At 40.2% G+C, this 26,765-nt stretch overlaps 1 protein-coding gene across 1 annotated transcript; it reads right to left on the bottom strand.

The window, feature by feature from the left end:
* Nucleotides 1-1,464: 1,464 nt before the first annotated feature.
* On the bottom strand, nt 1,465-26,590 carry pgbd5 (piggyBac transposable element derived 5). The gene is made up of 7 exons (XM_085477425.1): nt 25,815-26,590; nt 20,166-20,596; nt 15,589-15,723; nt 10,185-10,365; nt 6,589-6,786; nt 5,843-5,948; nt 1,465-4,449 (listed from the first exon to the last, which is right to left on the bottom strand). Exons 1-7 carry the CDS (start codon nt 26,206-26,208, stop codon nt 4,254-4,256), a joined length of 1,641 nt encoding a protein of 546 aa, XP_085333551.1. The 5' UTR covers nt 26,209-26,590; the 3' UTR covers nt 1,465-4,253.
* Nucleotides 26,591-26,765: the final 175 nt, after the last annotated feature.

Genomic DNA, 26,765 nt, shown 5'->3' on the forward strand with positions numbered 1-26,765 from the left:
TACATATCGTTATCGTTCTATCGCCCAGCTCTATACAGCAATTAGTCATGAAGCCCTGAGGTCAGTCACTTGAAATCTTTAACATGTCCAAAGCTATCGCTCATCAAAATGCTTCAGTATTACATCCGTCTCACAGATAGCGACAGACATCTGTGAGACACTGTGTGGAGATGATAAACCGGTACATAACGCACAAACACACATGAAATGAGTCTGACTAATTTCACGTTATCTTTTTGTAATAATTTACATGCAGTTAACGTTTGGGCAACATTTTTTCTTCCTGACGAATTCAAATGAAAGTCAAATATTTCTGACCTAATGGCTCCACAGAATTCCCTTCTTTATCATTAACATCTTGTTTTCTCACGTCTACATATTATGTCTAGATGTATGAGCATTAATGGAAGATATCAGACTTAATTCAAAAGTAAAAAGACACAAAACACTCACATGTTTGTAGTTTATAGTTTTTTAAGGCTTTAAATGCCAATCAGATGTCAAGATTTCCGGCTTTAAGGGGCTTAGCCATACTTTTTTCTCCAAAATAGCAATCTATCGACAGTGACTGGGATGTTTTATTATTATTTATTAACAGATAAAATTAACCCCTTGCAATAGACTGGTAACCTGCCCAGGATATACCTCCTTTTTACCCTCTGACATCTGAGACAGACTCCACGCTACAACCGTGAACTGGATAAGTCGAATATATTAGAAAAAAGTCTATTGTCCATCTATTAATGGCCTTGAAACGTGTTCAGAAACTCACACTAATAGATGTAGTGTTGATACACAGTGACCCATAACAATCACTTAGATAGTTACTGCACAGGGATAATGATAGAGAGCTGGACTTTTTAGCATTAACATCTCTGCAGTAATTGATTATTTAAATAGGAGCAGGCTGACACAATTAAGAGCTCCAGTCAAACCTCAAATGATTGAATCTTATCATTTTTAAAATGTGCATAAAATGGAAACGGAGATTTTTAATTCATCTGTATAGAAATTAATTCTTCATTCCCTACAGAGTTAAAGTGAAAAAATCTGTCCTTACCCTTGCATAATAGAAAAAAACCCTCTATGAAACACAAGTGCTCATCAGTAGCAAGAGTTGCTTTGCATTTCCTGTGTAAATGATGCAGAATGCACAATTTGTGTTATTAAAACAAAATCCATCTAATGGTCCAATTTACTTTCATTGTTTCAGCTCGGAGAGTGTTGCCAGTGAATGCAGCACGGTGGCAGACGGCTTCTAAAATGTCTACGTCTGTATTTCACGTCGACATTATGATACACTTCAAGTGAATGGCAAACTACGCAACAAATCTGTGGATATCAAATATTGTAATCGAAGGAGGAGTTGACAAACATTTGACACGATAGAAGAGCCGGCTAAGATTCAGAGTGTTACTTCGGGGTGAACAATGCTACAACATTCAGTGGCTTTTTCTCACACACACACACAGGCAAGAGTAACGGCGACAACAATGCTTTGGATTAGTGAAAAAGATTAATAAGAAATCACAATCTTGAGTGTCAGTAAGAGTGTGATTATGGACATACACTCACAGTAATTTGTAAACAAAATATACACAGACGTACAGTACTGCACTTTCTCTAAATCTACAGTGGAAGTAGAATTCTCTGTTTTGGTTACAGTCATTAAATTTCATTCATATATCATTGGTGTATTTTCTTTTAATACAATCTATTTCATGTATCTACTAATATTTACAAAATTCATCTGTGAGAGCAGAGAGTCGTTTATTTTTTCAATTTGAAATCAAAATAAAATTATTATTTAATATGTGTGTTGCTGACTTTATAGCTCTCCTCAAAGTGCAAGAGTGTGACGGGGGTGGGACCAATTTGCTCAGCAACTCTGCTTTACCAGCATAAAGACTGTCATCATACCAGTATATGAATACACACTTTGAACCATGCTGATGGGGCAAGCACGCACCAACACCTTTCACTTACAGTCTTCATGACACGGTTCAGCACAACAATAAAGTGTTGACCTTGTCCTTGTTAAAGCTACAGACAGCAGTGTTATAGCCTGGGGGGGTGTTTTTGGCTCATTTACTGATTGACAGTTGAACATATTGAAACAACATGAAATCAACTTTGAAACAAAGTTTTCAGGGGCTTTAAGAAAGTTTCTTTCTGTCGTGTCTAAACTCTTTAGCGTGGGATGTTGTGAACTGGTGGCGTACTGCAAATCATTTAGCACATTTAGCCTGATGACTAATCACTATTGTCTCGAATTTTTAACAGTTATTAACTGTATGTGTCTTTTTGTTCGAGGCAGGTCAGCTTTCTTTATATTTAGTTTTCCGCTCCAAAGTAAGAAGCTTCATGGTGTTTGGTTTAACACATTCCTCTCAGATCAACCGATGGGATACACGATCAGGTTAGCATAAAAGGTGTAATTCAGGTGTAAGAGTGCTATAAAACACATTCATAGAGCTACAGTGTGACAGCAGGTTGTTAGAAACAGGCAAAACCTGCAAAGGGAGACATTTTTTTGGTCTGTATTGTGCTATGTAAAGTTGGGAAAAACATTTTGGAAATGACAAAGATTAGGAACACACGTCTAGTCGGTCATTCTGATGAAAAATTCGTTTTCAGCAGCTCGGTTTACCGTTGTGTGATTTGTGAGGACAGAGAGTTATTCACTGACCGAGTAAAATTTTGGGACGTGCATTTTTCAAAAATGTGCTGAGAAATAATGTTTGGTGAAATGTGCCAAAAACAACTGAGAAAATATAATAATATATAATTTGTTCAAACATTTGTTTTGTTAAGACGTTTTATAAGCCACCAGTGATTTAGTTTTTACTTTCTGGACCTAAACGCTGCCAAGGAATATTACCCAAATCCCTGTCCATTGGCCAAGATTATACTCATTGCCTAGCAACACTGGCTCATTTAATCGAGGAGATTTGAACATGTTCTTCCTTGCAAAGCTAAGTACACTAAAGTGTAATGAATCACATGATTATGACGAGTTTCCTGCCAAAAAAAGTGTTCTTGGTACAAAAACGGGACGCAGATGTGACAGCATTTGTTGTTAGAGTTGTTGTTAAAGACCCTGAATGCCTGTTTATTAACTAGTCTATTAATTGCTTCCTTTGTATAGGCCTTTCAATCCTACAGAAAAAGTCACATATATGTGTACCAATCAAGATTGGGTAATATTTGGTAACAGTTGTGGAGTTGTTAATTTCTGTGGTCAAATAAAATCAACACCTACACACACAGCTAACCTGAGTTCAAGAAGCAAACTCTTTGATAAACAAAACAAAACCTAGGAATGTTTTCCTAGCTTTAACTTTATTGCCGTTTATTTCATATTACTTATTACAATTAAAAAAAAACTGGAAGAAGGAACTCTTTTTGGTCTTTTCTGGGAGGCTGTGGAGCTGTGGCACACTGCTGGGTGTGGCTTTATAGCGACTGACTTTCTCTCATAGGTACAATATGCAGCAACACAACACATCTGGGTCACAAAAGCCATACATTTACATCCTCTGGCTCAATGTCGCACACACAAACGGCAGTTTCCACTTACTAAATACACACGTACAAATTTTCAAAACTCACCTGGAGCAGAAATCATTTTCACACCGAACAAGTAAACATCACAATCGAGATTCTTAACGCATGCAGCGTGTGAACACACCTTATTCCTGGTTTACTAAGACTTTGTTACAGGTGTTTTTGCAGAGTGTAAATATTGAGCTACATGTAGCCTTTCAGCCTGACGGTTATGGGGTTTGGACACTTTGTGCAGAAGTTTCATTCAGGCTTGTATAAATAATTTAACTCGTTAAAACTTGAAGCTGACATCATTTAGGAGTGAAATCTTCTTGCTTTTCCTGTTCCATCATTCAGCTCTGCTTGTGAAAAAGCTCCTGTTGACAAATCCTTAGTAAATCTGCGGGGTTAATGATTGCAGTCGAGTCTCATGGCTCACGATTATTGTGTAATATGCAGTTGTGTGTTAATGAATATTTACAGAGCCACAAAAACCACTATAGGAAGAGAGAAATAGGCTTGGCACTGCTTCAGTATTATCACATAGACACAGAGTGCAAAGTCTGTAAGGTTGAGCGTGAATGTATGTATGTGTGTGTGTGTGTGTGTGTGTGTGTGTGTGTGTGGGGAGGGGGGGGGGGGGGGGTTGTGTTAAGTGTTTTTGTTGTGAGCTCCTTCTGTCTTCATCAACCTCCTCCTTCTCTTCCTCACTGTGTGGGGGAGCAGTCGTCTAGATCAAGCAGCTCTCTGACCAGTCTCTCTCCAAACTGCGCTCGACTGTAGCGTTTGACTGTGTAGGCGTCAGACATCTTGTATAGGATGTACGCGTTGTTGATGGCAATACTGATGCTCAACCAGAACACCTGCTGCCATGTCTTGTTAGGCTTGTGGAAGATGAAGTACCTGTGTGGAGAAATGAGCCGGTTACTGCTGAATCTCTTTGCAAAGATGTAAATAATATGATTTCATTTGACTATCTATAGTTATTGTCCAAAAACATATAGGCCCAACAGATTTTTCAATTTTGTCTCTGGGTTTTTAAATCAAACAATCAAGATGTGATCGAAGTGCAGACTTTTAGCTTTAATTAATTAATGTTAACTTTTTTTACAGTCATACATAGTCCTCCATTTTTTTAGAGGCTTAAAATTAATTGGACAATTGACGGATATAGTTTTATGAACGGGTGAACACGTTTATTCCAAGTGTTGAACTTGCGCGTTGTTTTCTTTTTTAAATATGAGATCCAAAGCAATTTCAGTGCAAACAAGGGCCAAATCAGCAGGTTTAAAAAGAAGAAATGACCTGGATGGCTCAGTAACACCCAAAAAAGACCACAGAAGAAAACTAAAAAAGGACACAATCATAGAATTATTTCTGTAGTGGAAAAAAAACAACAACTTCACAACATCTAACCAAGTCAAGAACACTCTTGAGAAGGTGGATGTATCGTTGTAAAAGTCTACAATCAACAGATAACTTAATGAATGAAAATACAGTGTTCACAACAAGGTGCAAACCACTGGTTACAATCAAGAACAAGAAGGCCAAATAAGACTATACAGGAAAACATCTAAAAAAAGTTTGCAAAGCTCTGAAAAAATATATTTGGACAAATTAAACCAAGAGAAAAGTATTGAGCAAGACAGAACAGTTCATGATCCAACATCATCTGTCAAATATAGTGGAAGTAGGGTCATGTATGGCTGCCAGTGAAACCAGGTCACTAGTGAGATGAGATCAGATTCAAATTCAGACAAATGGTGAAAAATTGATCGGACAGTGCTTCACAGTGAAAAGGAATAATGGCCCAGAGCATACTGCAAGCGCAAAGCAGAGAAGAAGGATATTCTTCAATGGCCAAGTCAGCTACCTGATCTCAATCCAATAGAGCACGCTTTTTACTTATTAAATTCAAAAGTGAAGGTAGAAAGACCTGAAGGTGGCTGCAGTTAAAGCCTGGCAGAGCATCTCATGGCAAGAAACTCAGCATTTGATGATCTCCATGGGATGTAGACGTCAGGCAGTCATTGACTACAGAGGATTTTTATCCAAATAATAAAAACAATCACCACATTTGAAATAATTTCGGTCTGTTTAATTACTTTGAGCCTCGGAAAATCGAGCACTACGTATAAAAATGTGTGTAAAACCCCCAAATCTAATGTAACACTTTAGTCAAAGCCCCTGAATTAAAGTTGAAAGTTTGAAAACATCTTGATTGTTTGATTTAAAATCCATTGTGGTGTAAAATATTCTTGGTAACAAGTAATGTTGTGTAAAACGGTGCACATACTTGCTATACTTGTCGTCGTATTTGCAGATGTAGCTGAGGTGTGCCGCAAAGGCCTCAACAGCCAAAGGACACGGGATCTCCCCACTTTTCCTCTTAATGATCAGCCCTGACGCAAACACAGTGAGAGGCAAAAACTAGACCCATTTAAACTAATTACCGTATAATTATTGGCAGTACAAAAGTAAACTCCATCAATTAAGTACTACAAGCACAAAGTGAAAAACAGTCACACACATATACACGCAGAGGGGAAAGGAAAATCAATGCCGGATGATAACAGCCTAACTTTTCCTGCTTCACTGCAGCACTCTTCACTCAAAGAGCACAAACGCAGACTGCAACCTTCATTTAGAGTTAAAACCTAACAAAACTGGATAATGAAGAGTGGATTATTCTATAAGAGGAAGGGAATATCATGATTTTTGGCGCCTCCTGGAAATGGATTACCACGGATTAGAAGCTCGCACTGATTCTCTGTGACATAAATGCTTAATGATGTGCCAGTTTCTCTAGATGGTGACTTGCATCCACAAATGACAGTACAGTTAGCCAAAGTTTCCCCCAAAAAACTCCTAATTCTTAATAACGACAACCGAAAGTCTTTGCTTTTGTGTTTTTCTACTAAAATTAATGGATTTTGTGCACTGAAATATTAATAATTTCTAATAGTAAGCTCCTTTTATTTAATTCCAGGAAAAACGAAGTTTCCTGTAGTGGGGAAATGCTTTGGGAAATGATCTTCTTACCTTTTTTTGTTGGGGAATAGGCATTGGCAAGGAACCTGAAGTGTCCTTTGTTGTACCAGCTGATCAGCGACATGCTGCCTTTCATCATTATGCGAGACTGGCCACGCTGAGCAGGCGTGGAGCCACAGACCAGCATGCTTTGCGGTAAGCCTGTACAGTCGCTCTTCCTGGTGCTAAGCAAACCACAGCAATAGATATCTGGAGAGGGACAGAGAGACAATTAGGATGATCGTGGCAAATAGCAAAAACTGCAGTTCCTAAAATGGCCACTTGAGGGTAAAACCACGTCATCAACTATTAACGAGGCGTTAACCCAGAAACATTTGCAGAACTGTGCTGCAAAAAACAAATACATTTTAATTTGAAAATGCAGTAGATATGATTCATTGTCTTTTTCCTATAACTGGGCTGTACAAGGCAGGGAGGACATGCATAAAAAAAGAAAAAGAGTCAAGTTTGGATTTTATGTTCTCCCATTCTTCAGGGTTGAAGCAGATGTGCTCCAGGCAACAGTCCTGTTTACACCTGACAAAGATAATCACACCATTTCATACCAGTGACCCCCCCATCTGTCCAACCATCTGGAAATAGTACTCATGGGTGGTCTTAAAGGTGTAGGTGCGATCATCCTTCCACAATAAGTATGCAAAGTCTTTGAAACTGTCCTTTCCTGGACATTTGATTACTAAGAATCTGTAAATTAGGGTTGCTCTAAGGTTATCTCCGGCGATACAGGTGCCAGAGCTTTCCGCAAAACAGCTTAGGGAATTTTGCAGTCATCATTTCTCCACTTTTGAGCCGTTTCCATGGTTATTTGAGGAAGGGTTGTTTTCCAAACTGCAAAGGTCTCTAATGGCAGTTCCACCTGCTTTCTGACTCCTGGAGAACTTTCAGTTTGAAAGCTCTTTTTGGTTTTCGACAAGGAGAATATACTGTCATGATAAAATGGACAATGTTGCAGTAGAAATAAACATCTTTACATTCTCTATGGATAATTTCCCCCATTCATAGCCAACGTCTGGAGGTGAATTTTTGTATAACCCACTCGTATATATTGTACTAAGGCTTAAAATGACTCATAATTAAGGGCGAACCACCTTGGGATGACATGTTGCTGCAGGCACAGCTGGCAGCTATCTGCTTCGTGCCGCCTCAATTTATTTTTACTGGACGTCTTCATTGTGCTTGTGATATTCTTGCCTTTTGATGCATTTTGGACACAATTATCCGACAAACTGGCTTCTGAGCAGATAATTGTACTAATAGACAGTTTCTCAAAAGACTTCTGTTGTGTGAAATGAATGCTTTTTTGCAGTCTTGATTGGACTAATCAAATCTGTCAGCTAGGGCTTTTGGGAAATTGCTATGGGCATTAGTCATTTTATACACTACACTAAATTATTGAGTGATTCTTTAAGGGAAAAAAATGAGTCAACAATTAAAGTCAGGAGTGATTGTTAGTTGCAGTGATTTTTGTGTATCCCTTTCTTTCCTGAAACTTTCTCTTTTTTTTCTTCCATCCAGCAGACACAAAACAATCATCTGGCTGACTGCCGCTGATTTGGTCTCCATTTGCAAACTGATTTCTATCTGTGTAGTACATGCACGCATGTCCACAGTAAGTACTGCGGAGTAATATGGAGTAATTACCTCAGCTAATTAATCCAGCAAGATAAATTTGAAGGAAAGATGTCAGACGATGCATTCACAGGCTCAGAACTGGGCTTTTTTGGGCTGATTCAACTAATTAGAAAAAGAAAATGATGATTATATCTGCAGGCTTCATTTTCTTGACATAATGAAGCTCCACTTGGTTGAGTTTAAAATTGCCAATTATTCTTCAGCAAAAATACAACAACAAAAAAAAAAATTAAAAATGAAAACTTATCAGAGGAGCTGTTGAGCTGAATGTTTATTCTCTGCTTGCATTGATTGTGTTTAGCTTTTATAGCATGTTCACATTATCCCACTTTCAGTATTAATGTAAAAGAAGCAAACAAAGTAAATGTATATTTTCATATTAAAATAAAAATGTATAATGAGCACAAATATCAGAGTATCACAGCTGGATTGACAGCATTAAAACATTTAAATCCCAATATCTCCGAAACAAAAGCATCGGTTTTATGACTCCCGCCACAGATTATGAATAAAACATACTGAGAGTGACTCAAACACTTTTGATTCAGATTTTCATTGTCAGGTGTTTGAATGAAGTGTCCGGTAAAGTGTCTACTTTACCTGTCTATTGATTTTTCAAGCTCCAACAAGGCAAAACGCTTAATCTTTCATGATTTACTATGTAAGTCAAAAGGCAATAAACAATCTTTTGCAGTGCATTGCAAACCTGTAAGGATCGATGTCGAGCACTAGTAAAAAAAACATCCATCCTAACAGTCATGACAATTCGTTCAATTTTTTAATGCTACACTCACATTAGGAAAACCAGTTGGAGACTGGTACTATCAAACTTGGCCACTCGTAGTCATTTGCCACTTTCAAAGAGACTTTGCTGTGTCTGCTTCAGTCTGCTATTGGTTTGTGACAGAACTGCATCAAGTTGGCAAATACATGCAATCTTTTTATGATAATACAGGGATCAACTGTGTCAAATTGCCAAAAATCACAAATATGTTGCATATCTACCTACACAGAAATTCACACAAACTCATTAGTTGCTTACATTCAAAGTCCAGGCCGAACCTGGCTGGACGCAGTTGCTGCTAGACAGCAATTGAACTGCAAAGTCGCTCACCAAACTTGTTTTTATCTAGCAAATACAACCAGCAACTATTTGAGTTGACATCTAGTGATGTTTCGAGCACACCTGCTCTTAATCAGATGATGGTCTGATGACCAACGTCACTAGATGCAATAAATAAGGAATCTGGAGTTCTTCAGTGTGTGAACTGTTATTTCTTCTTCTCTCACATTTTTTTTTGACTCAGCACCTGCCCAACAGGATGACGAGGGTGTGCGTGGATTCTTCTTTGTGACTCTGATTGACTGCAATGTGTTGCCTGCTTTTATAAAATAGATGGCAATTATTTGCAAACATTAATCAATCTGACTGAGTGAAATTGCAGACACTCTCAGACAGATTGGCTATTTGGAGACGATGCAATCGCCTTATAATGTTCCACACTCAAAGTTCCTTTAACTCAGATTAGTTAGCTTAAATGCTAGTTAGCTTTAAAAAAATAGATAATTTGGGGGACTGACAAGTTTGGTGAAAGCACTGTTGGGAGAGTAACAAAGGCATCTGTGTAATTTAGCAAGTTCATCCTCAGTATACGGATAAGAGATGAAAAAATAAATTATTCGACATGCATACTGTCTGGCTTTGTAGTTTTATCTTAGAATAGAATAGAGAATACTGCTGTCCTGTGCGTGCTGTTTCGCCTGGGGATGGTATAATCACACCATCATTAAAAATGAATAACCACATTTTTTTAAAGTGCAAAAAGGGGAGGTATGGAGAGATGGAGATAGATTACAAAGTGCACAACAAAGTAACAATTAGGGAAGGGAAAAGAACAAGACCAAGCAAAGAACAAGCAGCAGACATAATCTGCTGCAGAAACTTCTTTGCATACCTTGTTTGCTGAATTCTGTGAAGAGGCTGAGGCTCGTGATGGATGGCCCAGTGAAGATGATGGCGTTTTTTCCGGAAATGTTCTGGCAGAGCTGCTTAGCCACAAGGCTGTGGAGCTGAGGTTTGTTCTTCAAGGTGGCCAGACCATCTGTACCCTGGCCATCTTTCAGATGGACTGCGATCTGCAGAAGAGGGGGGGGATCAAGTCAGGACGTGTGGATGCAAACATTTTTACTTTTCTAGCTTACAGAGGCTGCTGTCTAAACCCTAGAGAAACTGTAATGTTCAATTTACAAAATTGCAGTAGAGACTTTGAATTAAAGTGTATCCTGAGGGAGAAAATACTGTGGAACTGAAATAAAAATGTATTTGGACTCATAAAACATCAGGTTACATTAAGATGGAGACTCCAGCATGAAATATCAGGGGTATAAGTACAACACTAAAGGTAATGCCAGTGGCATGAAATAATATTTTGGTGCTTCTTAGGATATTCTGTGAAATTTCAAACCAAATGTAGCTGGTTTGATCTGTGAGTCAAGCTACTGTCACACCTGACTCTACAGTGGAGATTTGAGGAGGCTTGTTTTTCCAAGATGAGAATTACCCCTTTAAAGCCTGAACCATAAAATGATTGGCAGAAAAATTTTATTTTTGTGGATCAAAATTTCCTTAAATATCTCAGTTTCTGGATTTATTTTCATGATCACCCACTTCAAGCCACTTCATGCCATGAAACGAGGGGCGGCTCAAGACTTTTGTACAAACTATAGATCAATGCAAGCTGAGCTTTGCCTCCTAGTTTAACATACATGAAGCATTTGTAGATATGATTCCCGGAACATGATGCAGTCCTTAGGGCCCAAAGAAAGCTATTATCAAGACTGAACAAACAGAAATGTACACCCATAGATGGCTCTGTGTGCCTTTTGAACTTTCTACTATCGTTTGGGAGCTGATTGGCATTAGCCTGATTAGCCGGCATCTACGCAAGACCCATAGCTATTAAACTAAGTGGCCTGTCCATGCGTTTGTGTGTGTGTGTTTTGTGGATCCCTGTGTGGTACACTGGCTAATGGAATCTCATTGATTCGCTCCATTAACTCATTTTATTTCTTTGATTTTTTTTCCCCCCCTCTCCCTCGACGCAATTCATTTAGACACAGAATTCAATGGAGACACACGTCAGTGTACAGAGGACTGGTGAACACTGAGTGACTGCCAAACGCCTGCAGTCACCGTGAATGCTAATGCTTATTTGTTAAATGGATGGGATAATGGAATACGGCTTTAAATGACAGGCTCTGCGATGCTTCTTGCACACAACTTGTTTTAAACGGTCAGATTACAAGAAAAATAATGAATGGTTTGATTATTTTATTTTATGTAAAGCAATTTAACTAAATGAAAAAGAAAAAAAAAAAGAAGGGAAATTAACATTCTGTGTAGGATACTCCTCACTCCACTAATGCTATTCTGGCCTACTTCCAGGCTAAAGAAGGAAACACTTACCCTTTAGTGTACACAGTTGTATGCCAAATGTTGATCTCATCATAAAAAGTATCTGACTCTCAAAGTTGTATTATTGTCTTCTTGTTCTTACAACCCAACTGTCCAAAAAGTCTGGGTCAATTTGTGCATGAGCAGAAAAATGTTGGCATGCTCTACTGCTAATCTCTGTGCATTCTGTTTCTGAAGTTGCACAAGTATTGGTCCAATCTTGTCTTGTCTCTCTAAAGAGTCTTTATGTTGTTCTCTCTGCTTCTGTATATTTTTCCCCTCTATTGAAAGTGTGAATTATGCAACTGAGTTTTATTCAATAGGTCGTTTGATCCTACTCCAGATCATGTGTTTACATTCTTTAATCATCTTGCTTTTCTCTCCTTAAACAGCTGTACTCATGAACATCCAGCCCTTGAAAGTTGTTCTGATATTTTGTCGATTTTTTCCATTGCAGCATTTTTTCTCTAACAAAATCAAGTGATGGAGGTTCTCAAACTTAGGCTACGTCCACACCAGCCCAGGTAGATTTGAAAACGGCGTTTTCGTCTGAAAACGCTCCGTGTCCACACTGGCGTTTTCAGTCGTTTTCACAGTTGCGCCTGAAACAGCCGAAAACGCTTAAGGTTCCAGTCCTGCGCATGCGTGAAACGCAAGAAGATTCGGCCTGCTTCATTTCTGTCTGCCGTTTATTTACTTTCCGGCTCTTTGAAACGTCGCTGCAAAATGTCGAGGAAAAGCACAGAGTTTTTTAAATGGACTAACAATGAGGTGGAGTTGTTGTTGCGAGTAACACAAAAGTACAAAGTTGCAAAAGCGAGTGAGAGTTAAAGAATTTGAAGAAAAGCTATCTGGAGCATGTACAAACTGATATTAATCTTTAACAGGGCAAACAAAACTGCTGTATAATGCCCTCCGCTATCTTTGTTTAATTGGTCACATGACTGCATCACATGACTAACATGCGTCTTCGTTTTCGAAAGTCTCGAAAATCAAATGTATGCATTTTCGAGAGCGTTTTGAGAATGATGCGTTTTCCTTCGGGAAAAACGTAGTTTCAGTGTGGACGGGAAGCCAAAACGGAGAGAAAACGATGCATTTTTGAACAAAAACGCATTAGTGTGGATAAGGAATTTGAATTTTGGGTGTCAGGAGTGATTTGTGACACCAAGTGTGAAAGGTTTACAGGACGGCAGTGACATTTGCTATGATTCATGGTTTAGAGACAAAAGGATGCTGACAAAGAGACAAAGAACTGAACCGGAGATGCCAGAGTTGCAGGTGCTCATTTAATTCTAAGTGACCATAATATACACTGAACAAAAATATAAACGCAACACTTTTGTTTTTGCTCCCATTCCCCATGGGATGGACGTAGAGACCTAAAATTCATTCCAGATACACAATATAACCATCCCTCCCAGACAGTGGTCACAAATCAGTCCAAATGTGTGGTAGTGGGCACATCTGCTATATTGAGATAATCCATCCCACCTCACAGGTGTGCCACATCAGGATGCTGATCTGACATCATGAGTAGTGCACAGGTGTACCTCAGACTGCCCACAACAAAAGGCCACCCTGGAATGTGCAGTTTTGTCTCACAGCAAAATGCCACAGATGCCACAAGCAATGAGGGAGCGTGCAATTGGCATGCTGACAGCAGGAATGTCAACCAGATCTGTCGCCCGTGCATTGAATGTTCATTTCTCAACCATAAGCCATCTCCACAGGCGTTTCAGAGAATATGGCAGCACATCCAACCGGCCTCACAACCGCAGACCTCATGTAACCACACCAGCCCAGGACCTCCACATCCAGCAGGTTCACCTCCAAGATCGTCTGAGACCAGCCACCCAGACAGCTGCTGGAACAATTGGTTTGCACAACCAAACAATTTCTGCACAAACTGTCAGAAACCGTCTCAGGGACGCTCAACTGCATGCCCGTCGTCCTCATCGGGGTCTTGACCTGACTCCAGCTCGTCGCCGTAACAGACTTGTGTGGGCAAATGCTCACATTCGATGGCGTCTGGCACGTTGGAGAGGTGTGCGCTTCACGGATGAATCATGGTTCACATTGTTCAGGGCAGATGGCAGCTGAGAATGTCCCAGTTCTTGCATGGCCAGCATACTCACCGGACATGTCACCCATTGAGCATGTTCGGGATGTGCTTGACCGGCGTATACGACAGCGTGTACCAGTTCCCATGAATATCCAACAACCTCGCACAGCCATTGAAGTGGAGTGGACCAACATTCCACAGGCCACAATTGACAATCTGATAGACTCCATGCGACGATGTGTTGCACTGCATGAGGCAAATGGTGGTCACACCAGATACTGACCGGTTCTGGGTCCCCAGACCCCCAATAGCGCAAAAAGAGGAAGACCAAAGAAAAAAATCATGGATGTAGTGAAGGAGGAAATACAGAGGACGGTGTGAAAGAGAAGGATGTTGGGTATAAGGGGTAGATGACCCGCTGTGGCGACCTCTAAATTGAGCAGGAACAAGACTTTCTTGTTTAAGGGAAAATAAAATACATACTGCATTTGTGTTTGATCTCTTTTATTTTTACTTTAAAACCCAGAAGACTTTAAAAACGAGTTCTCAGCCTTCATTGTTGGTGGTCAGAATAAGATTTAGGTTAAGGTAACGGTTGGGGTTCCTATTTACTTGATGACATAGCTGTGGTGATTGTTGACCAAATAAACGAAAAAACAAACAAACAAACAAGTTTCACCCTATAAAACTCTTCCTCTAACAGAAGTGATATGTCTGAGTAAGTAGGGCAGTCTTTCTGGAAATATGTGTTGATGTTGAATTTCTAATGTCGTTTTTCATTGCTGTGAGCACAAGTGAAATTCCATTCATCTCCACTGAGGGAGCAGAAGCCTTTAACTAATAAACTGTAGCTGGGTATCACTGGTATTAAAAACATGGTCTCCTGTCAAGTATACCAATGCAAATGTTTGTGTGTTTGCTTGCGTGAGCTTGCATGTGTGTGGGTGGCTGAATGTGGGTGACCTGCACAACATGCACACTATGATTAACACTGAGGAAGGCTGATGCATAAAAAGTGCATCAAGTTTAGTAAAAAAAACTGCACGAACAAAATCTTTTGGGGCATGTTCTCTCTTGTTTCCCCCCATGTCATACTGTGTATGGTTGTGTGTGTGTGTGTGTGTGACAAATAAAATTTGAATTTGAATTTGTTTTCCCACTGTATAATGAGCTCTGTAATGCTCAGAGTTGGACAGGTCTGTTAGTCCTTCCATGCAGGGTCTCAGTTAAATGGGTGTATTACATAACCAACCGGCGTAGGAGTGGAAGGTTGCAGTAAGGACAAGGTTGTTAGTCAGAGCAGCTCTGCCTGCCTGAGATGTGCCTGCTTGAGCTAGTAGCGCTTCCACTCAAAACCAACATCAAAAGACAATATTTTTTACCCAGAAGGCTTTTCATGTGATCCATTTTAAACTCAAACCGTGCAGTTTGTTGCACATAAATTTACCAGTATAAAAAAAATATATAATAATTTTCTGTGAAAAGTAATAGATTGAATGCTAAATGATGCAACATTCAAAGAATAAGATTTGAAATCTAGCGAAGATCAAAGCCTCTGATATTTTCATGAAAGCCTTTCTTACTTGACTTCAGGCACGCTCGAGACTTCTGTATGCCATATTTAATAAAACAAATTTTATATTTCTGCCATGAAGTTGCAAAGCAGCAAATCAAAATAGAATCAAAGCAGACAAAGACATGCAATCATTTCTTTTTCATCTCCTCTAATGTAATTTTTCACTCTCAAATCACACCTGAAACAATTGTGATTCTGAAGGAAGTTTCCCACCTCCGTGTCTCCAAATCACATACAAACACATCGAGTATTGTGTGCAGATACCTGACAGATAAAACCGGTGGAGGTGCACTGTCGGACCCAGAGGCTGAACTTCCTCTTCTTTCTCTTCCTCAGCTCTCTTTCTGTACAAGTGGCGATGAACACTGGGTCCTCATCTATCAAGGGCTCATGAAGAACCTGAAACATGGGTCTAAGTGAATTTTTACATACATACATTGCATAGCCTCATCAAAAGCAAAAAGGTGCTAATGAACATAACTAGTTTTCCCTTGTGAGGCTTCCTGTGTGAGAGATAAGAATGAGATTGTGTATGATTTAATACCACACCAAGAGTTTAAAGAGAGAAGGCGGCCAACTGAAGATTCTCGCAAGTCCTGTATGTGTTTGAGCGTGATAGTAAAAAAACAAAAAACACTTTGTCAGCAGAAACATGTTCTCACTCGTGCAGCTCTGTTTGCAAACCCCTCCGAAAAATAACTTCTGCCTTGTCACTTTCACTTCATTTTGATGTTTCATCTTCACGTTGTCCATACCTTTTACATTTATGCATTATAACTTCCTTCTCTGCCTGGATTCATCCAAACAGTGGAAGCCTTTTTATATTTAGTTTTCTTTTTAGCATGGATGATTCTCCATTCAAATGAAAATAGACAAAAATATATAAAAAACAAAATAAAATCCCCAAATAAATAAGGTGTGACTAACTTTTTCTCGGAGTGGCAAAAATAGAGAGAGAGAAAAAAAGGTGTTCATTTGTATAAGAAGAAAATTCAGGGTGCCCTTAGAAACACACGATTTTATGATTCTCATTCTTTAAGACAATCAATTTAACACACACACACACACACACACACACACACACACACACACACACACACACACACACACACACACACAAAAAAGAGTTAAATTACTCATTACTCATAAGTTCTTTAACTAAAACTGATTTTCTTTGCTTTCTATGACACTAAGCTGAATATATTTGCATTCTGGACAGCTGTCAGAATTGGGTTTGATATGAAATGTACAGTTGTTACAAACTGATTTTTATTTGTATGTTCTATATTATTTCCCCTAAGCCCACAGTCATTAAATACTAAGGATGAATGTGCAAGTCTCCCCCCCTTATTTTCCTAATGAGTCATATCAGATACTGAAGAGGAATTTCCAAATGGTGAACGAGAAACAAAGAAAGTATTTTAAAAGCCAACAGTCATAAATCCAAAGATACACATTGGTTTTGATACTCGGCAAATATTTGCATTTTAAATTTCTCAGGGCTCTCCCTTCCTCCGGTGTTTCCCTGCCTCTTCTTCCCGCCCAGCCCATCATGATTTGACTAACCGAGTGGCGACCAGCACTTCCGTGCTGCTCTAGCAACAAGTCATTTTCCAGTCAAATATGGAATCACGGAGTCATAAAAGTTAAAAATAAATGAGGCCATCTAGACTTCGGATGGATGATGTCACCCAGACCACAACAGCCTAAGAAATAATTCATGTTGTAGCTGCGGCACAGCTGCACAGTGACGTCTTCTCTCATCTTATTACAGCTGAAACCAAAGTGATTACATTTCAAAATGTTTGAAGTAAATCATTTGTCTGAGAAAATAAAACCATTCATTTGTTCACCGTCTTCGAGTGGATGTCTTCTAATGGCTTTCTGAATAATTATTTTACACTTGCAAATCAATACAGCAGCAATAAAGCAGTCCAGACATGATCTGAGCGAATGCAAAACTAACCCCAGCACAGATCTAATGGACATAGAATATGTGACGCATCACTGTTAGGAGTATCTCGAGGAACATGCTAGAGTTTGTTAGAGAAAAAAAAAACAGAGCGCATTTTTTCCCCCATAATTCTTCTCTACATGATTAACTGTTAGATGCAAACTATGTCTATTTTCAATATTGCATTGCTAAGCCCCCCCTACTCCTACATTTACCTGTCTGGGAGCTGACCACCTAGCTGTTACCCATGTATATTAGTGACCTCTGAAATGGGTCTCTTGATTTGTTCTCCTGGAGAGCTGAACAATGACTGTTTCCCCACTGTTGGAGTTGCACTATATTCAATTTAGTCTAGTTCAATTTTATTCATGCAGCAGCAGTTCACAACAGCTGTCACCTTCAGGGCCTTACTCCATACTCACTGGAGAGGCAGCTCAAGGACTGCGTGGAGCCCAACAACAGCAACAATAAGATAAGATAAGATAAGCTTTATTAGTCCCAAACGTGGGAAATTTGTTTTGTCACAGCAGGAAGTGGACAGCTGCCAATGCTGCCAATGCCAATCTGTAGGCGTCTTCTTAACCCCTGGTTGAGAGCCTGGTTCTGCTGAGGCCTCTTCCTGTCAAAAGGGAGTTCTTCCTTCCTACTGTCACCCACTGGGATCGTCTGATTGTTGGAAATTTCTCTTGAATATTTTGTAGGGTTTTTACCTTGCAATATACAGCCCCTTGAAGGTACTGCTGAAATAAAACTGAACTGAAAGGATCGAGCTACCAGGCTAGCAGCAACATGACTAAAAAAATCAAATACTTAAATACATCCCATTTAAAACCATTATTATCTGCCATTCAGAGTTCAACAACTACACTTGTTTCTTTCCCTCTTTCTCAGAAGGCAGTCATTTATTGAGAAGATTGCTTTTTCCTTGCCAGTGGAGCTACAGTTTCAGACTGTCTGTATTTTCTAGTCCACTCTGAGAGACTATCGGGAGCAGAAAATACAGAAAATGAACTGATAAAACAAACTGGCCTAGATTCACATAAACCCCGTCACTGCCAACGACACTCACTTCCTGACCTCACTGGCTCAGTTTTGTCATTTTTAGATTTAAGTTAACACACTTCACCCAACCAGTGACTATGCTGCAATGAAATAAAGAGTAAAATATTGATATTTAAACTATTTGCACAGATGAATTAGATGTGGATGATATATGAGGAGGGCATTGCTTTTAAGTGCCTGTGTTCCCAAATGCTCCCATCACAGAACTGGCATCATCTTTCATAATGAAGATGATGTTGTAGCACTCATACAGTAGAAAGACAACAGCAAATAAATCAACTTGTTCACTTATTTTTGAAAGCAACCCCAGTGTCCTGCGCAAAAGACTGAGAATATTAAGTTGCAATATTTTAGCTATAATTATGAAAGAAAGAAAAGCCCTTATAGGAACTGTATGCAATGCCGTATCCTCTACTAACAAATACTTTAAGAGTAAACTGCATCTTATGTAAGATCTTTGTTTTTTGCTTGAACTCTGGGAGCAATCAGACACATTTTTAATGTTACATTTTCATCAGATTTACGTAAACAAGGTCGTGGTAAATTCTGTTGTGCCTTTTTGCTCAAGAAGAACACACCTAAAGAGAAAACTGATTCAAAAGCTTCCTCTTTTTGCTGTCATGTCAAAATAATACAAAAAAAATTAAGTTAAAAAGGGCACAGTGGTGAAAGATCAGTCTGATTTTAGGCAGGCTGGTTATTTGGGGTACTTTTAAATCTCCAGTGATGCAGAGTGATGAATTCATCCAGAGAAGAAAGTAAAGTAGGAAAGTTGAAAAAAAGTCCAGCCCACCCAAAATAGAGAAACAAGGCTGGCGCTCCACTGGCCTAGTTACATAAATGTGGATAGGATACACAAGTTAAGATTCCTCTGCAGGGGAAGCCTGTGTAAAACAGAGTGCGCCCCCATATATATATATATATATATATATATATATATATATATATATATATATATATATATATATATAGTAGATGGCTTTTCAAACAGAGACTCATTGCTGGAGCTATGAGCTGGTTTGCAATACTTGAAGCATTGTTAAAAAATTTACTCGCCGATGCACATCGGAGTGTGAATGCGAGTGAATGTTAGATAGAAGCACTAAAAAAAGCCTTAGATAAAGTGCTTGTGTGAATGCACGAGTTGTATAAAGCGCTTTCAGTGCTCAGTGAGAGTAGAAAAGTGCTACATAAGAACCAGTCCATTTACCATATTTAAACATATCCTCCAGTGAAACTGCAGCACTGCATATAGCTTTCTCAGCTATATGGCTGGCCTTGTGATTTGGTGCTGTATAAATACAAATTGAATTGAAAACAGTCATTCAACAAATTTCTCTTTTGCTTTACATCTAAAACTAAATAGCTCAAATGATTTTGTCAGAGAAGAGATAAACTAATTAAATTACAACTATGTATAAGACAATCTCTTGGCATACCCCTTGCAACTACACCTACATGCAACTCATACCCCACCTACTGATTACTGTCCTCTTCCTTCTCATTCTGCATCTGTGTAAATGTGTTATGGCTCCAGGTCAGAAAGTTAATATTGCACTGGAACACATAAACATGCTGACACAGCAAAACTTTGGATGTGGATGACTAAAAAGTGATTTCCTCAACATCATCACCTGTAAATGACTTCTGGAACTTTGGTCGTTTCTTTTTATACTACGCAATTCATGAGGCATAATAAAATGTAACTGTGCTGTTAAAATGTGGTGCTCCTAAAGGCAAGAAGAATCTGTTGCCAGCTGAAAGAAAGCATCTAAAAATATCAAGAGAGGCTTGAAGAAAACGCCACCTGTCGCAACGCACACACCTGTGTTTGTGATGGTCTGAAAGTGCAGCTGAAGGACTGCTGCAGCGAGTCCAGGAAGGGCTGGATCTTGTAAAGGCCCTGGTTGCTTCCTTGTGATGGCCGGAAAGCCACAATGTGGAAGTACTTGAGGATCTTCTCAAAACGCGACTGATTCATCTTCAAGGCGATGCTTTGGTTGCTGAAAAAGCCCGAGCTCCAGATGCTGAGCACTGACTCACAGCGGTGCACACTGGTGGAGGTGACAAAGCCCAGGAACGCTTTCATTTCCTGGGCCGTGACGGGACGCCAGCCTTCGTCTGAGCCGAACCGCTCCTGAAACTTCTTGGCATACATGTTAGTCTGAGTGACCATGTTTTGGATGCAGTTGTCCGGGACAAAGAGCTGGAAAAAGTCCAAGGCTGTAGCGGTGGCCGGCATCTTTTGAGCAGGTCCTGTGTTGGGAAAAAGGACAAAAGTGAAATGTTATGACAAAAAAAATTATGCTGATTGACAGACAGAGAATCGCACATGGGATAAGTCGCACACAGCACTGTCACTTACGCCCAGCTTTTTAACTTTGGTACGAAGCCTTCAATTTGATTGACTTTGCTGAGTAGAAGGGTTTTTTTTGACACAATAAAATATCATTTTGTTGAGCTGTCATCTTCAAAGCTGTGTGGGATGCACACAGGCTCATTCTTGCTTATATAAACTCCAGTGACATCTCAAAAGAATCTTGAGAACAGTAACGTAAAGCATCAATTAATTTTAGGTGTTACATTGTAGCAAAAAACACCCCCAAAAAACAAAACATCAGAGGAACGCAGTACACTTCGTGCATCAGCAGCTTTTGGGTATGAATGTCATAAGCCCAGGGCAGCAGTTAGAAAGTTTACATGACCTGACAGCCACCACACTGTGGTGCCAGTCAAAGTGTGGCATTTCTATGCTTGCGGAAGGCTTCAGTGTCTTGTTGCTTTTGTGTTACGGCAGGCAATAAGTCAAAATCACGCTTTAATGTTTGCGAGCCATGAGCCATTAAAAAACATCTGCACTATTTCAATTAATTTGACTGATGGTTTTGTTTATACAGAATGATTTGCCTTTTTATTAATGAAATTTGAATGTATCTAAACCTGTGGAATAACACAGAAGCTTCACTTCATCTGTGTGTGGTTGTAAAGTTTGTGTGATCAGTGTACAGTGTTTAGTCCTTATAATGTACTACTTAAATCTATTGAAAGTCTATGTTATCAAGCAAGAAGCTTCTTTTTGGAAACTGTGTTTAAAAGTGTAGGCCTTGGTCACATAGGCAGAGAGAACAGGTGGCTGTGAAGTGACAGTGACATGAACCATGCTAATTGTGCTGATGATCAAACCGCTCACAAGAAACTTGTCTGTGCAGCACCGTATATCCCTTTTAGATCAGTTTCACCTAGTCACTGCCAGCAACCACTCACTAACTGGTTGAGGCATGCACAATTTTCCCTAGGAAGCGGTGGTTGCTAAGAAGTCGCCAACTGGTCTCTATGCCAGACTGTGGCCTATGTGTGACTGTGGCTAACAGCTTAAAGAATAAACATTCAAAATAACACTCACGTGGCCAAAATTTCAAATAACAACACTGTTTGAGTCGTTTTTTCCCGCTACTTTTAGACATTGTCAAATACAGGGAATACTCTTAATATGGTGTTCACAACCCACAGCTCTAGACACATGCTGTTCAAACCTTCTGTTTGTCAGGTGCTGCCAATCTGAAGAGAGTTAGCCCAACATAAGATAAATAAGGACGCGGTTAAACTGTAAAATATGGAGATGGGACTGATCCATCCTTTAAAGTACTGAACGAAAACTTAAATTGTTGGCTTAAAGTAAAGAAGCCCTGACACAATTAAAATAACTGTATTTACAAACATTAACATCAAAGAATTGTTAAAAGCAATAGATAAATGCTCAAATATGAAAAAAAAAAGGTTCATCAGCTGCGGTATAAATGTTTGAAATGGCATAATTAATGAATTAGCAGCAAAACTAGCTAAAGGCAATGGATAAATAGGTAATTTAACTAAAATTAATCAACAAAGAATCAGAGCTGTTTTCTAAAATGTGCTAATGGCAGCAACAGTGAAGCGTAGTCGGGACTTTTCTGCCTGACCTAATTATTCTCCCTCGCTGGTTAAGGACGAGATAACATTTATCTCCCATTTAAAAAGCTCTCCGTCCGTCTGCCTTTGGATGTAGCTTTGGAGCCACACAGTCAATACTCAGTGCAGTTAACTGGCTTTGGTTCACTCTCAGGTTGTTGGATCCATGAGAGGTAATTTGGACTTTGAGCAGAACATCTTTTGGCTCGATTGAACAGCACAATCTCATTATCTCAGAACAACATAAAAAAAAAAAAGGCTTTTACTCTCCCTTCTCAGGCCCTGTGTAGCTGGCTGCAACTAAAATAATGAAGGCTCTTTTCTTTGCGGATTTAACGATAACACACACGACTTCAACCTATATAGTACACTGTTAAAAGTGTGCAGGAGGACAAGACATGAAGTGTAGAAAAGACAGAGTGGGATACAAGCACTCCCACTCAGTTGATGCTTGCAGACAAGACACAGAAATAGCCAGGGCACAGCTCAAAGATCAACTCATTCACATCCAATTAGACTTGAAAGCTGAAGGTAATATTCAACATGACTTCCAGTCCACCCCTGAATAAAAACATCAGACGTTCAGACTGAAGATCTACTGAGGCAAAATGATTTAACACGACTCATCTCAGAAGGGAGGTACGAATACAGCGTGAGGAAGGACTCGTCATTTTCCTGGATAATAGAATTGTCTCATCTGCTGCTGCTGAGCAAACACAACCTTCCTCTTTGAGTAGCCCTGCCAGCTCATCGTCAGTCCAGTCCAGGATTAATCATTTACATAACTCTTCTTTCAGCTGATGCTAGTCTATGTGGCAGTCCTATAAATATCGATTTCCCACATTGCTCAAAAGAAAAATCCACCTACAGTGCACACACAGACAGGTATAATCCCTCGCGATTATCAGCTGTTGTGGCATTTCCATTGTCCCAGGACAAACATCTGTCTCATAGAGCTTTTATAGCCATGGATTTAGTAGGAGAGATTACTGTGTATTTGAAGTGCATCAACCCTTACATAGACTAAATGTGTTCCGAGTTCAGTTTTTAGTGGAAATTAAAGAGACAGCACCTAAGTGCAATTTCTCACCACCGCGACTATTGATTACATTTTTTTTGGACTTACAAATAAAACAATATCTACTGTCTTTAAGCAAAAACGTTTTCATTTGTGTTGTTTAGTCCAATTACTTCAGCGTTCTACCTTTATGTGATTGATAGAGAATATTATGTATAAATATAATAAAATGCATCTTTGTCTAAGTGTTTTTAATGGCTGAGAGATCTCATGCAGACAAGGTAGCAATACACAGTCAGGCAGATGAACTGACATATGGACAGGAGCAGTAATCTTTCAGTCAGCTTCAGCAAACTGAAGCAATAAATAGTTCTTTAATTCCCTTCGACATCATGATAAAGTGCTTATATAATCTAAGAGCTACAGTTCATAATCTTTGGTCTAGTCATTTGCCACCCGCCTCGCACTGCAGGGGCAACCATCACAAACTCATTTGAAGACAGCATATTACATATGAACATCCTGTGTCAGCACGCACTGACTGACATAGAAATGGGCAGGCAGACAGACGGGCACTGACCGACTTTGCCGAAACGTCATTCGTGCCATTAAAATCTGCGGAGACGCACATTTATGCAGACATGCTGCTCAGGATGGAGTCATTCTTATCTGTTCGGGCTGATTAAGTCAGAGTAAGGTCTTGGCTACTTGAGGTCTGAAGTGTGATTATGCGCTCTGGCAGTACTACATCCACGCTTTTAATCATACCTACCCTGATACAGGATGGCAGGCCTAGAGTTGCAGTGGCTTGTGCAAACAGACACTGACTGCATTTTTAACAAATCAGACCAGACCATACAAACACACCTGCTGCCACCCTAGCTTAAGTCAACAAAGTCACAACAGCTAAATAGAGTCAGACAGTCCAGGATGTAGAAGTACTGAACATCCTCTAACATTTGTGGCACAGCAAGAACCTCTTATGGTACCCCAGCTCAGTGCAGCTTGGTTCAGACTATTTTGGGTGCTTAAAACAGACACCACTTTATATCCAGGCTCAGATTATCCCAGAGCAGGATTACTAAAGTTAGCTGGATCTGAAAAAAATAAATAAAAAAAAAATAATCCAGAAATAAATGTTATTTAGTATGTGTCTTTTTTTTTAGTTTTCTGTTTATTGGAACAGGCTGTTTCTTGAACCAAATAGCTCCAAAACAACATTTAAAAGCTTTATCTCATTTGTTCATATGTGGGGTTTTTTTTTAATGATCATGTAGTACATTTCGGTGTTTGCTGCACTGGAACAGCTTGGGAACAATTCTTTGCAAACAGCGAGTGCTGTTCACTTACTTTGCAGTGGCATCTTGGCAGGTTATCTACAGCCAGGGCTTTTTATTCATTTGAATAAGTGTGTTCCTACTAGGTAGTGTGCCAGCACACTGGGGCTTGGTCCGTATCTACTACAGCCATATGCCGATTCCCCTCCAAGTCTGCAACAGTGCATCCTGTCACGGTGGAAACAGGATGGCATTCTCACAAATCGTTTTGGCTTCAGCGGAGGCAGGAAAGATGGACAAGGAGAACCAATCCAAACATAGCTTGACTGAAAGAGCTGCACTATAAACCCCAAACCCCACTCTCTGATCTATAATGGACTAAATAAATAAATACTGTTCTTAAGACTGACAGTCTAATGGTGTGGTAGAGAGGAAGGAGCAGTGTGGGTGCACACACTGCTGTTTAACTGTCACGATTCATGCACACAAATGTCTCTCCTTTGCGCACACACACACAAACAGACCTGCAGAAGTGTGCAGTTAAAAAGGAAAATAACCAAATGAATAAATCAGGATTCTCTGAGCTTGTGTCTCACATTTAAGCTGTTGGTACCAGTGGACAAAGGCTGGCATTTGTGCGTTAGTTCTGCATGAATGCACACACCTACATAGCATCAGAAGGCATGCATGCTAGGTTAAGTTGTGGCTCTACAAAGTGCATAGATATTTCTTGTTATGCACATTGAGTTTATATGCAACAAAATGTGCCATTTATTTATTTATTTTATTCTAAAATTTGCACATAATACATGTGCATGGAGCCAGGAGAGGCTTCATGCCGTTTCTCTAAACGAAACAGCTCTGAAACATGAGCACATACACATAAGACAGCATGTCTACAACAGCACCAAGGGGTGATGCATCAAAGGTTAAGCCTTTGCCATTAACTTAATAAAGCAATTAACGATGCATGTGTCACTACACACAAGCAAGAAGCGCACACATACACAGAGAGAGGGAAAGAGATAAAAACGAGAGCAGTATTCAGTTGTTTAAAAAAAAAAAAAAAGCAGTAGTTGCTTTGTGGCTGTTGTGACAAACAGAAATGGCCTGCCTGACCTGAAAAATGTGAACACGGACGGCACTCCTGTCTGTGTCTATCCAATCACTACACAGCCGTGAGCATTTGCTCCCCACCAGTGCAAAAATTAGCCCATCCATCGTGCCTCACCGTATGTATCATTGTACGGCGGGACCGTGACATCCTGCAGAGTCTCCGTCCAGCCCTCCTCCTCTGCCTGACTACGGGATAGGGAGCCGGGAGGTCCTGCTGCGCTGCCACCTCCTGTCCCCCCGCTGTGTCCACTCTCCTTATCGCCTCGTTTCTGGTGGTGATGGTGGTGGTGGTGCTGCTGCGGTGTCTGTTGCTGCTGCTGCTGCTGATCCTCCTCACCTACCTCGGCTATGTAGTTATCAGAGTCGGAGTCTCCGGAGGTGCTGTAGAAGGGATTGTCGCTGCTGTCGTCCCCGGACTCGCCGAACACGTCGTCGGATATCTGCAGGCTCTCGTACCGGGAGCGGGCCGCTTCCAGGAGAGACAGCGCCTTTCGCCCGCACTCCGCCATCTCTCTCTCTGTAGTGATGCTCCTCTCTCCTCCCCCCCCCTTTCTCTTTCTTCCACTCTCTTTCTCACCCTTTCACTACCTCCTCAGTGGCGTGCAAGTGGTCACGATCTTGCAGGAGCAGGAGACGTGTTTGCCTTCAGTGTGGCGATCACACCCTCCCCTGTGTTTGGTATGAATTATGATCCACCTGCCGTCCCGGCTCGGATGCGGAGCCCGGTGGTCAGCAGAGTGTAGATCCGGTGGCAGCTGTCCGCTTCAAGGGTACTGGAATATTTCCGCCCCCTTGCTCTGCCCACAGCGCTGCTCACTGGGCAAAATCATCAATAGTTTTGGCTCAGCATCCGGGTTGAGAGACCAGCGAGTTATTTATCCACTCCGAGGAATAGCGAGAGTAGTGGCTGGCACTGAATCACCTGACGCCGTAGCGCTGCACCGCCAGCCAATAAGATTTCACTTTCTAAAGCAAACTCGGACAGGAGCGGTGCGGCTGATGGCAGCTGCTAAAGCTGAGGTGAAGGAAGATTATGATGACTAACGATAATACAGTGCTAGAATAA

Source organism: Copadichromis virginalis, linkage group LG13 (genome assembly GCF_057382275.1).
Source record: "Copadichromis virginalis isolate Kocher_CV1m ecotype Utaka linkage group LG13, C_Virginalis_male_GT1.1, whole genome shotgun sequence".
Classification (NCBI taxonomy): Eukaryota; Metazoa; Chordata; class Actinopteri; order Cichliformes; family Cichlidae; genus Copadichromis; species Copadichromis virginalis.

Coding starts and splice junctions, on each gene's coding strand:
- pgbd5 (XM_085477425.1), bottom strand. CDS start 26,208: ATGGCGGAGTGCGGGCGAAAGGCGCTGTCTCTCCTGGAAGCGGCCCGC. Junction 15,724..20,165: donor TCAGACCATCACAAACACAG/GTGTGTGCGTTG, acceptor CCCATGTTTCAG/GTTCTTCATGAGCCCTTGAT. Junction 5,949..6,588: donor CTATTCCCCAACAAAAAAAG/GTAAGAAGATCA, acceptor TGTTTGCGTCAG/GGCTGATCATTAAGAGGAAA.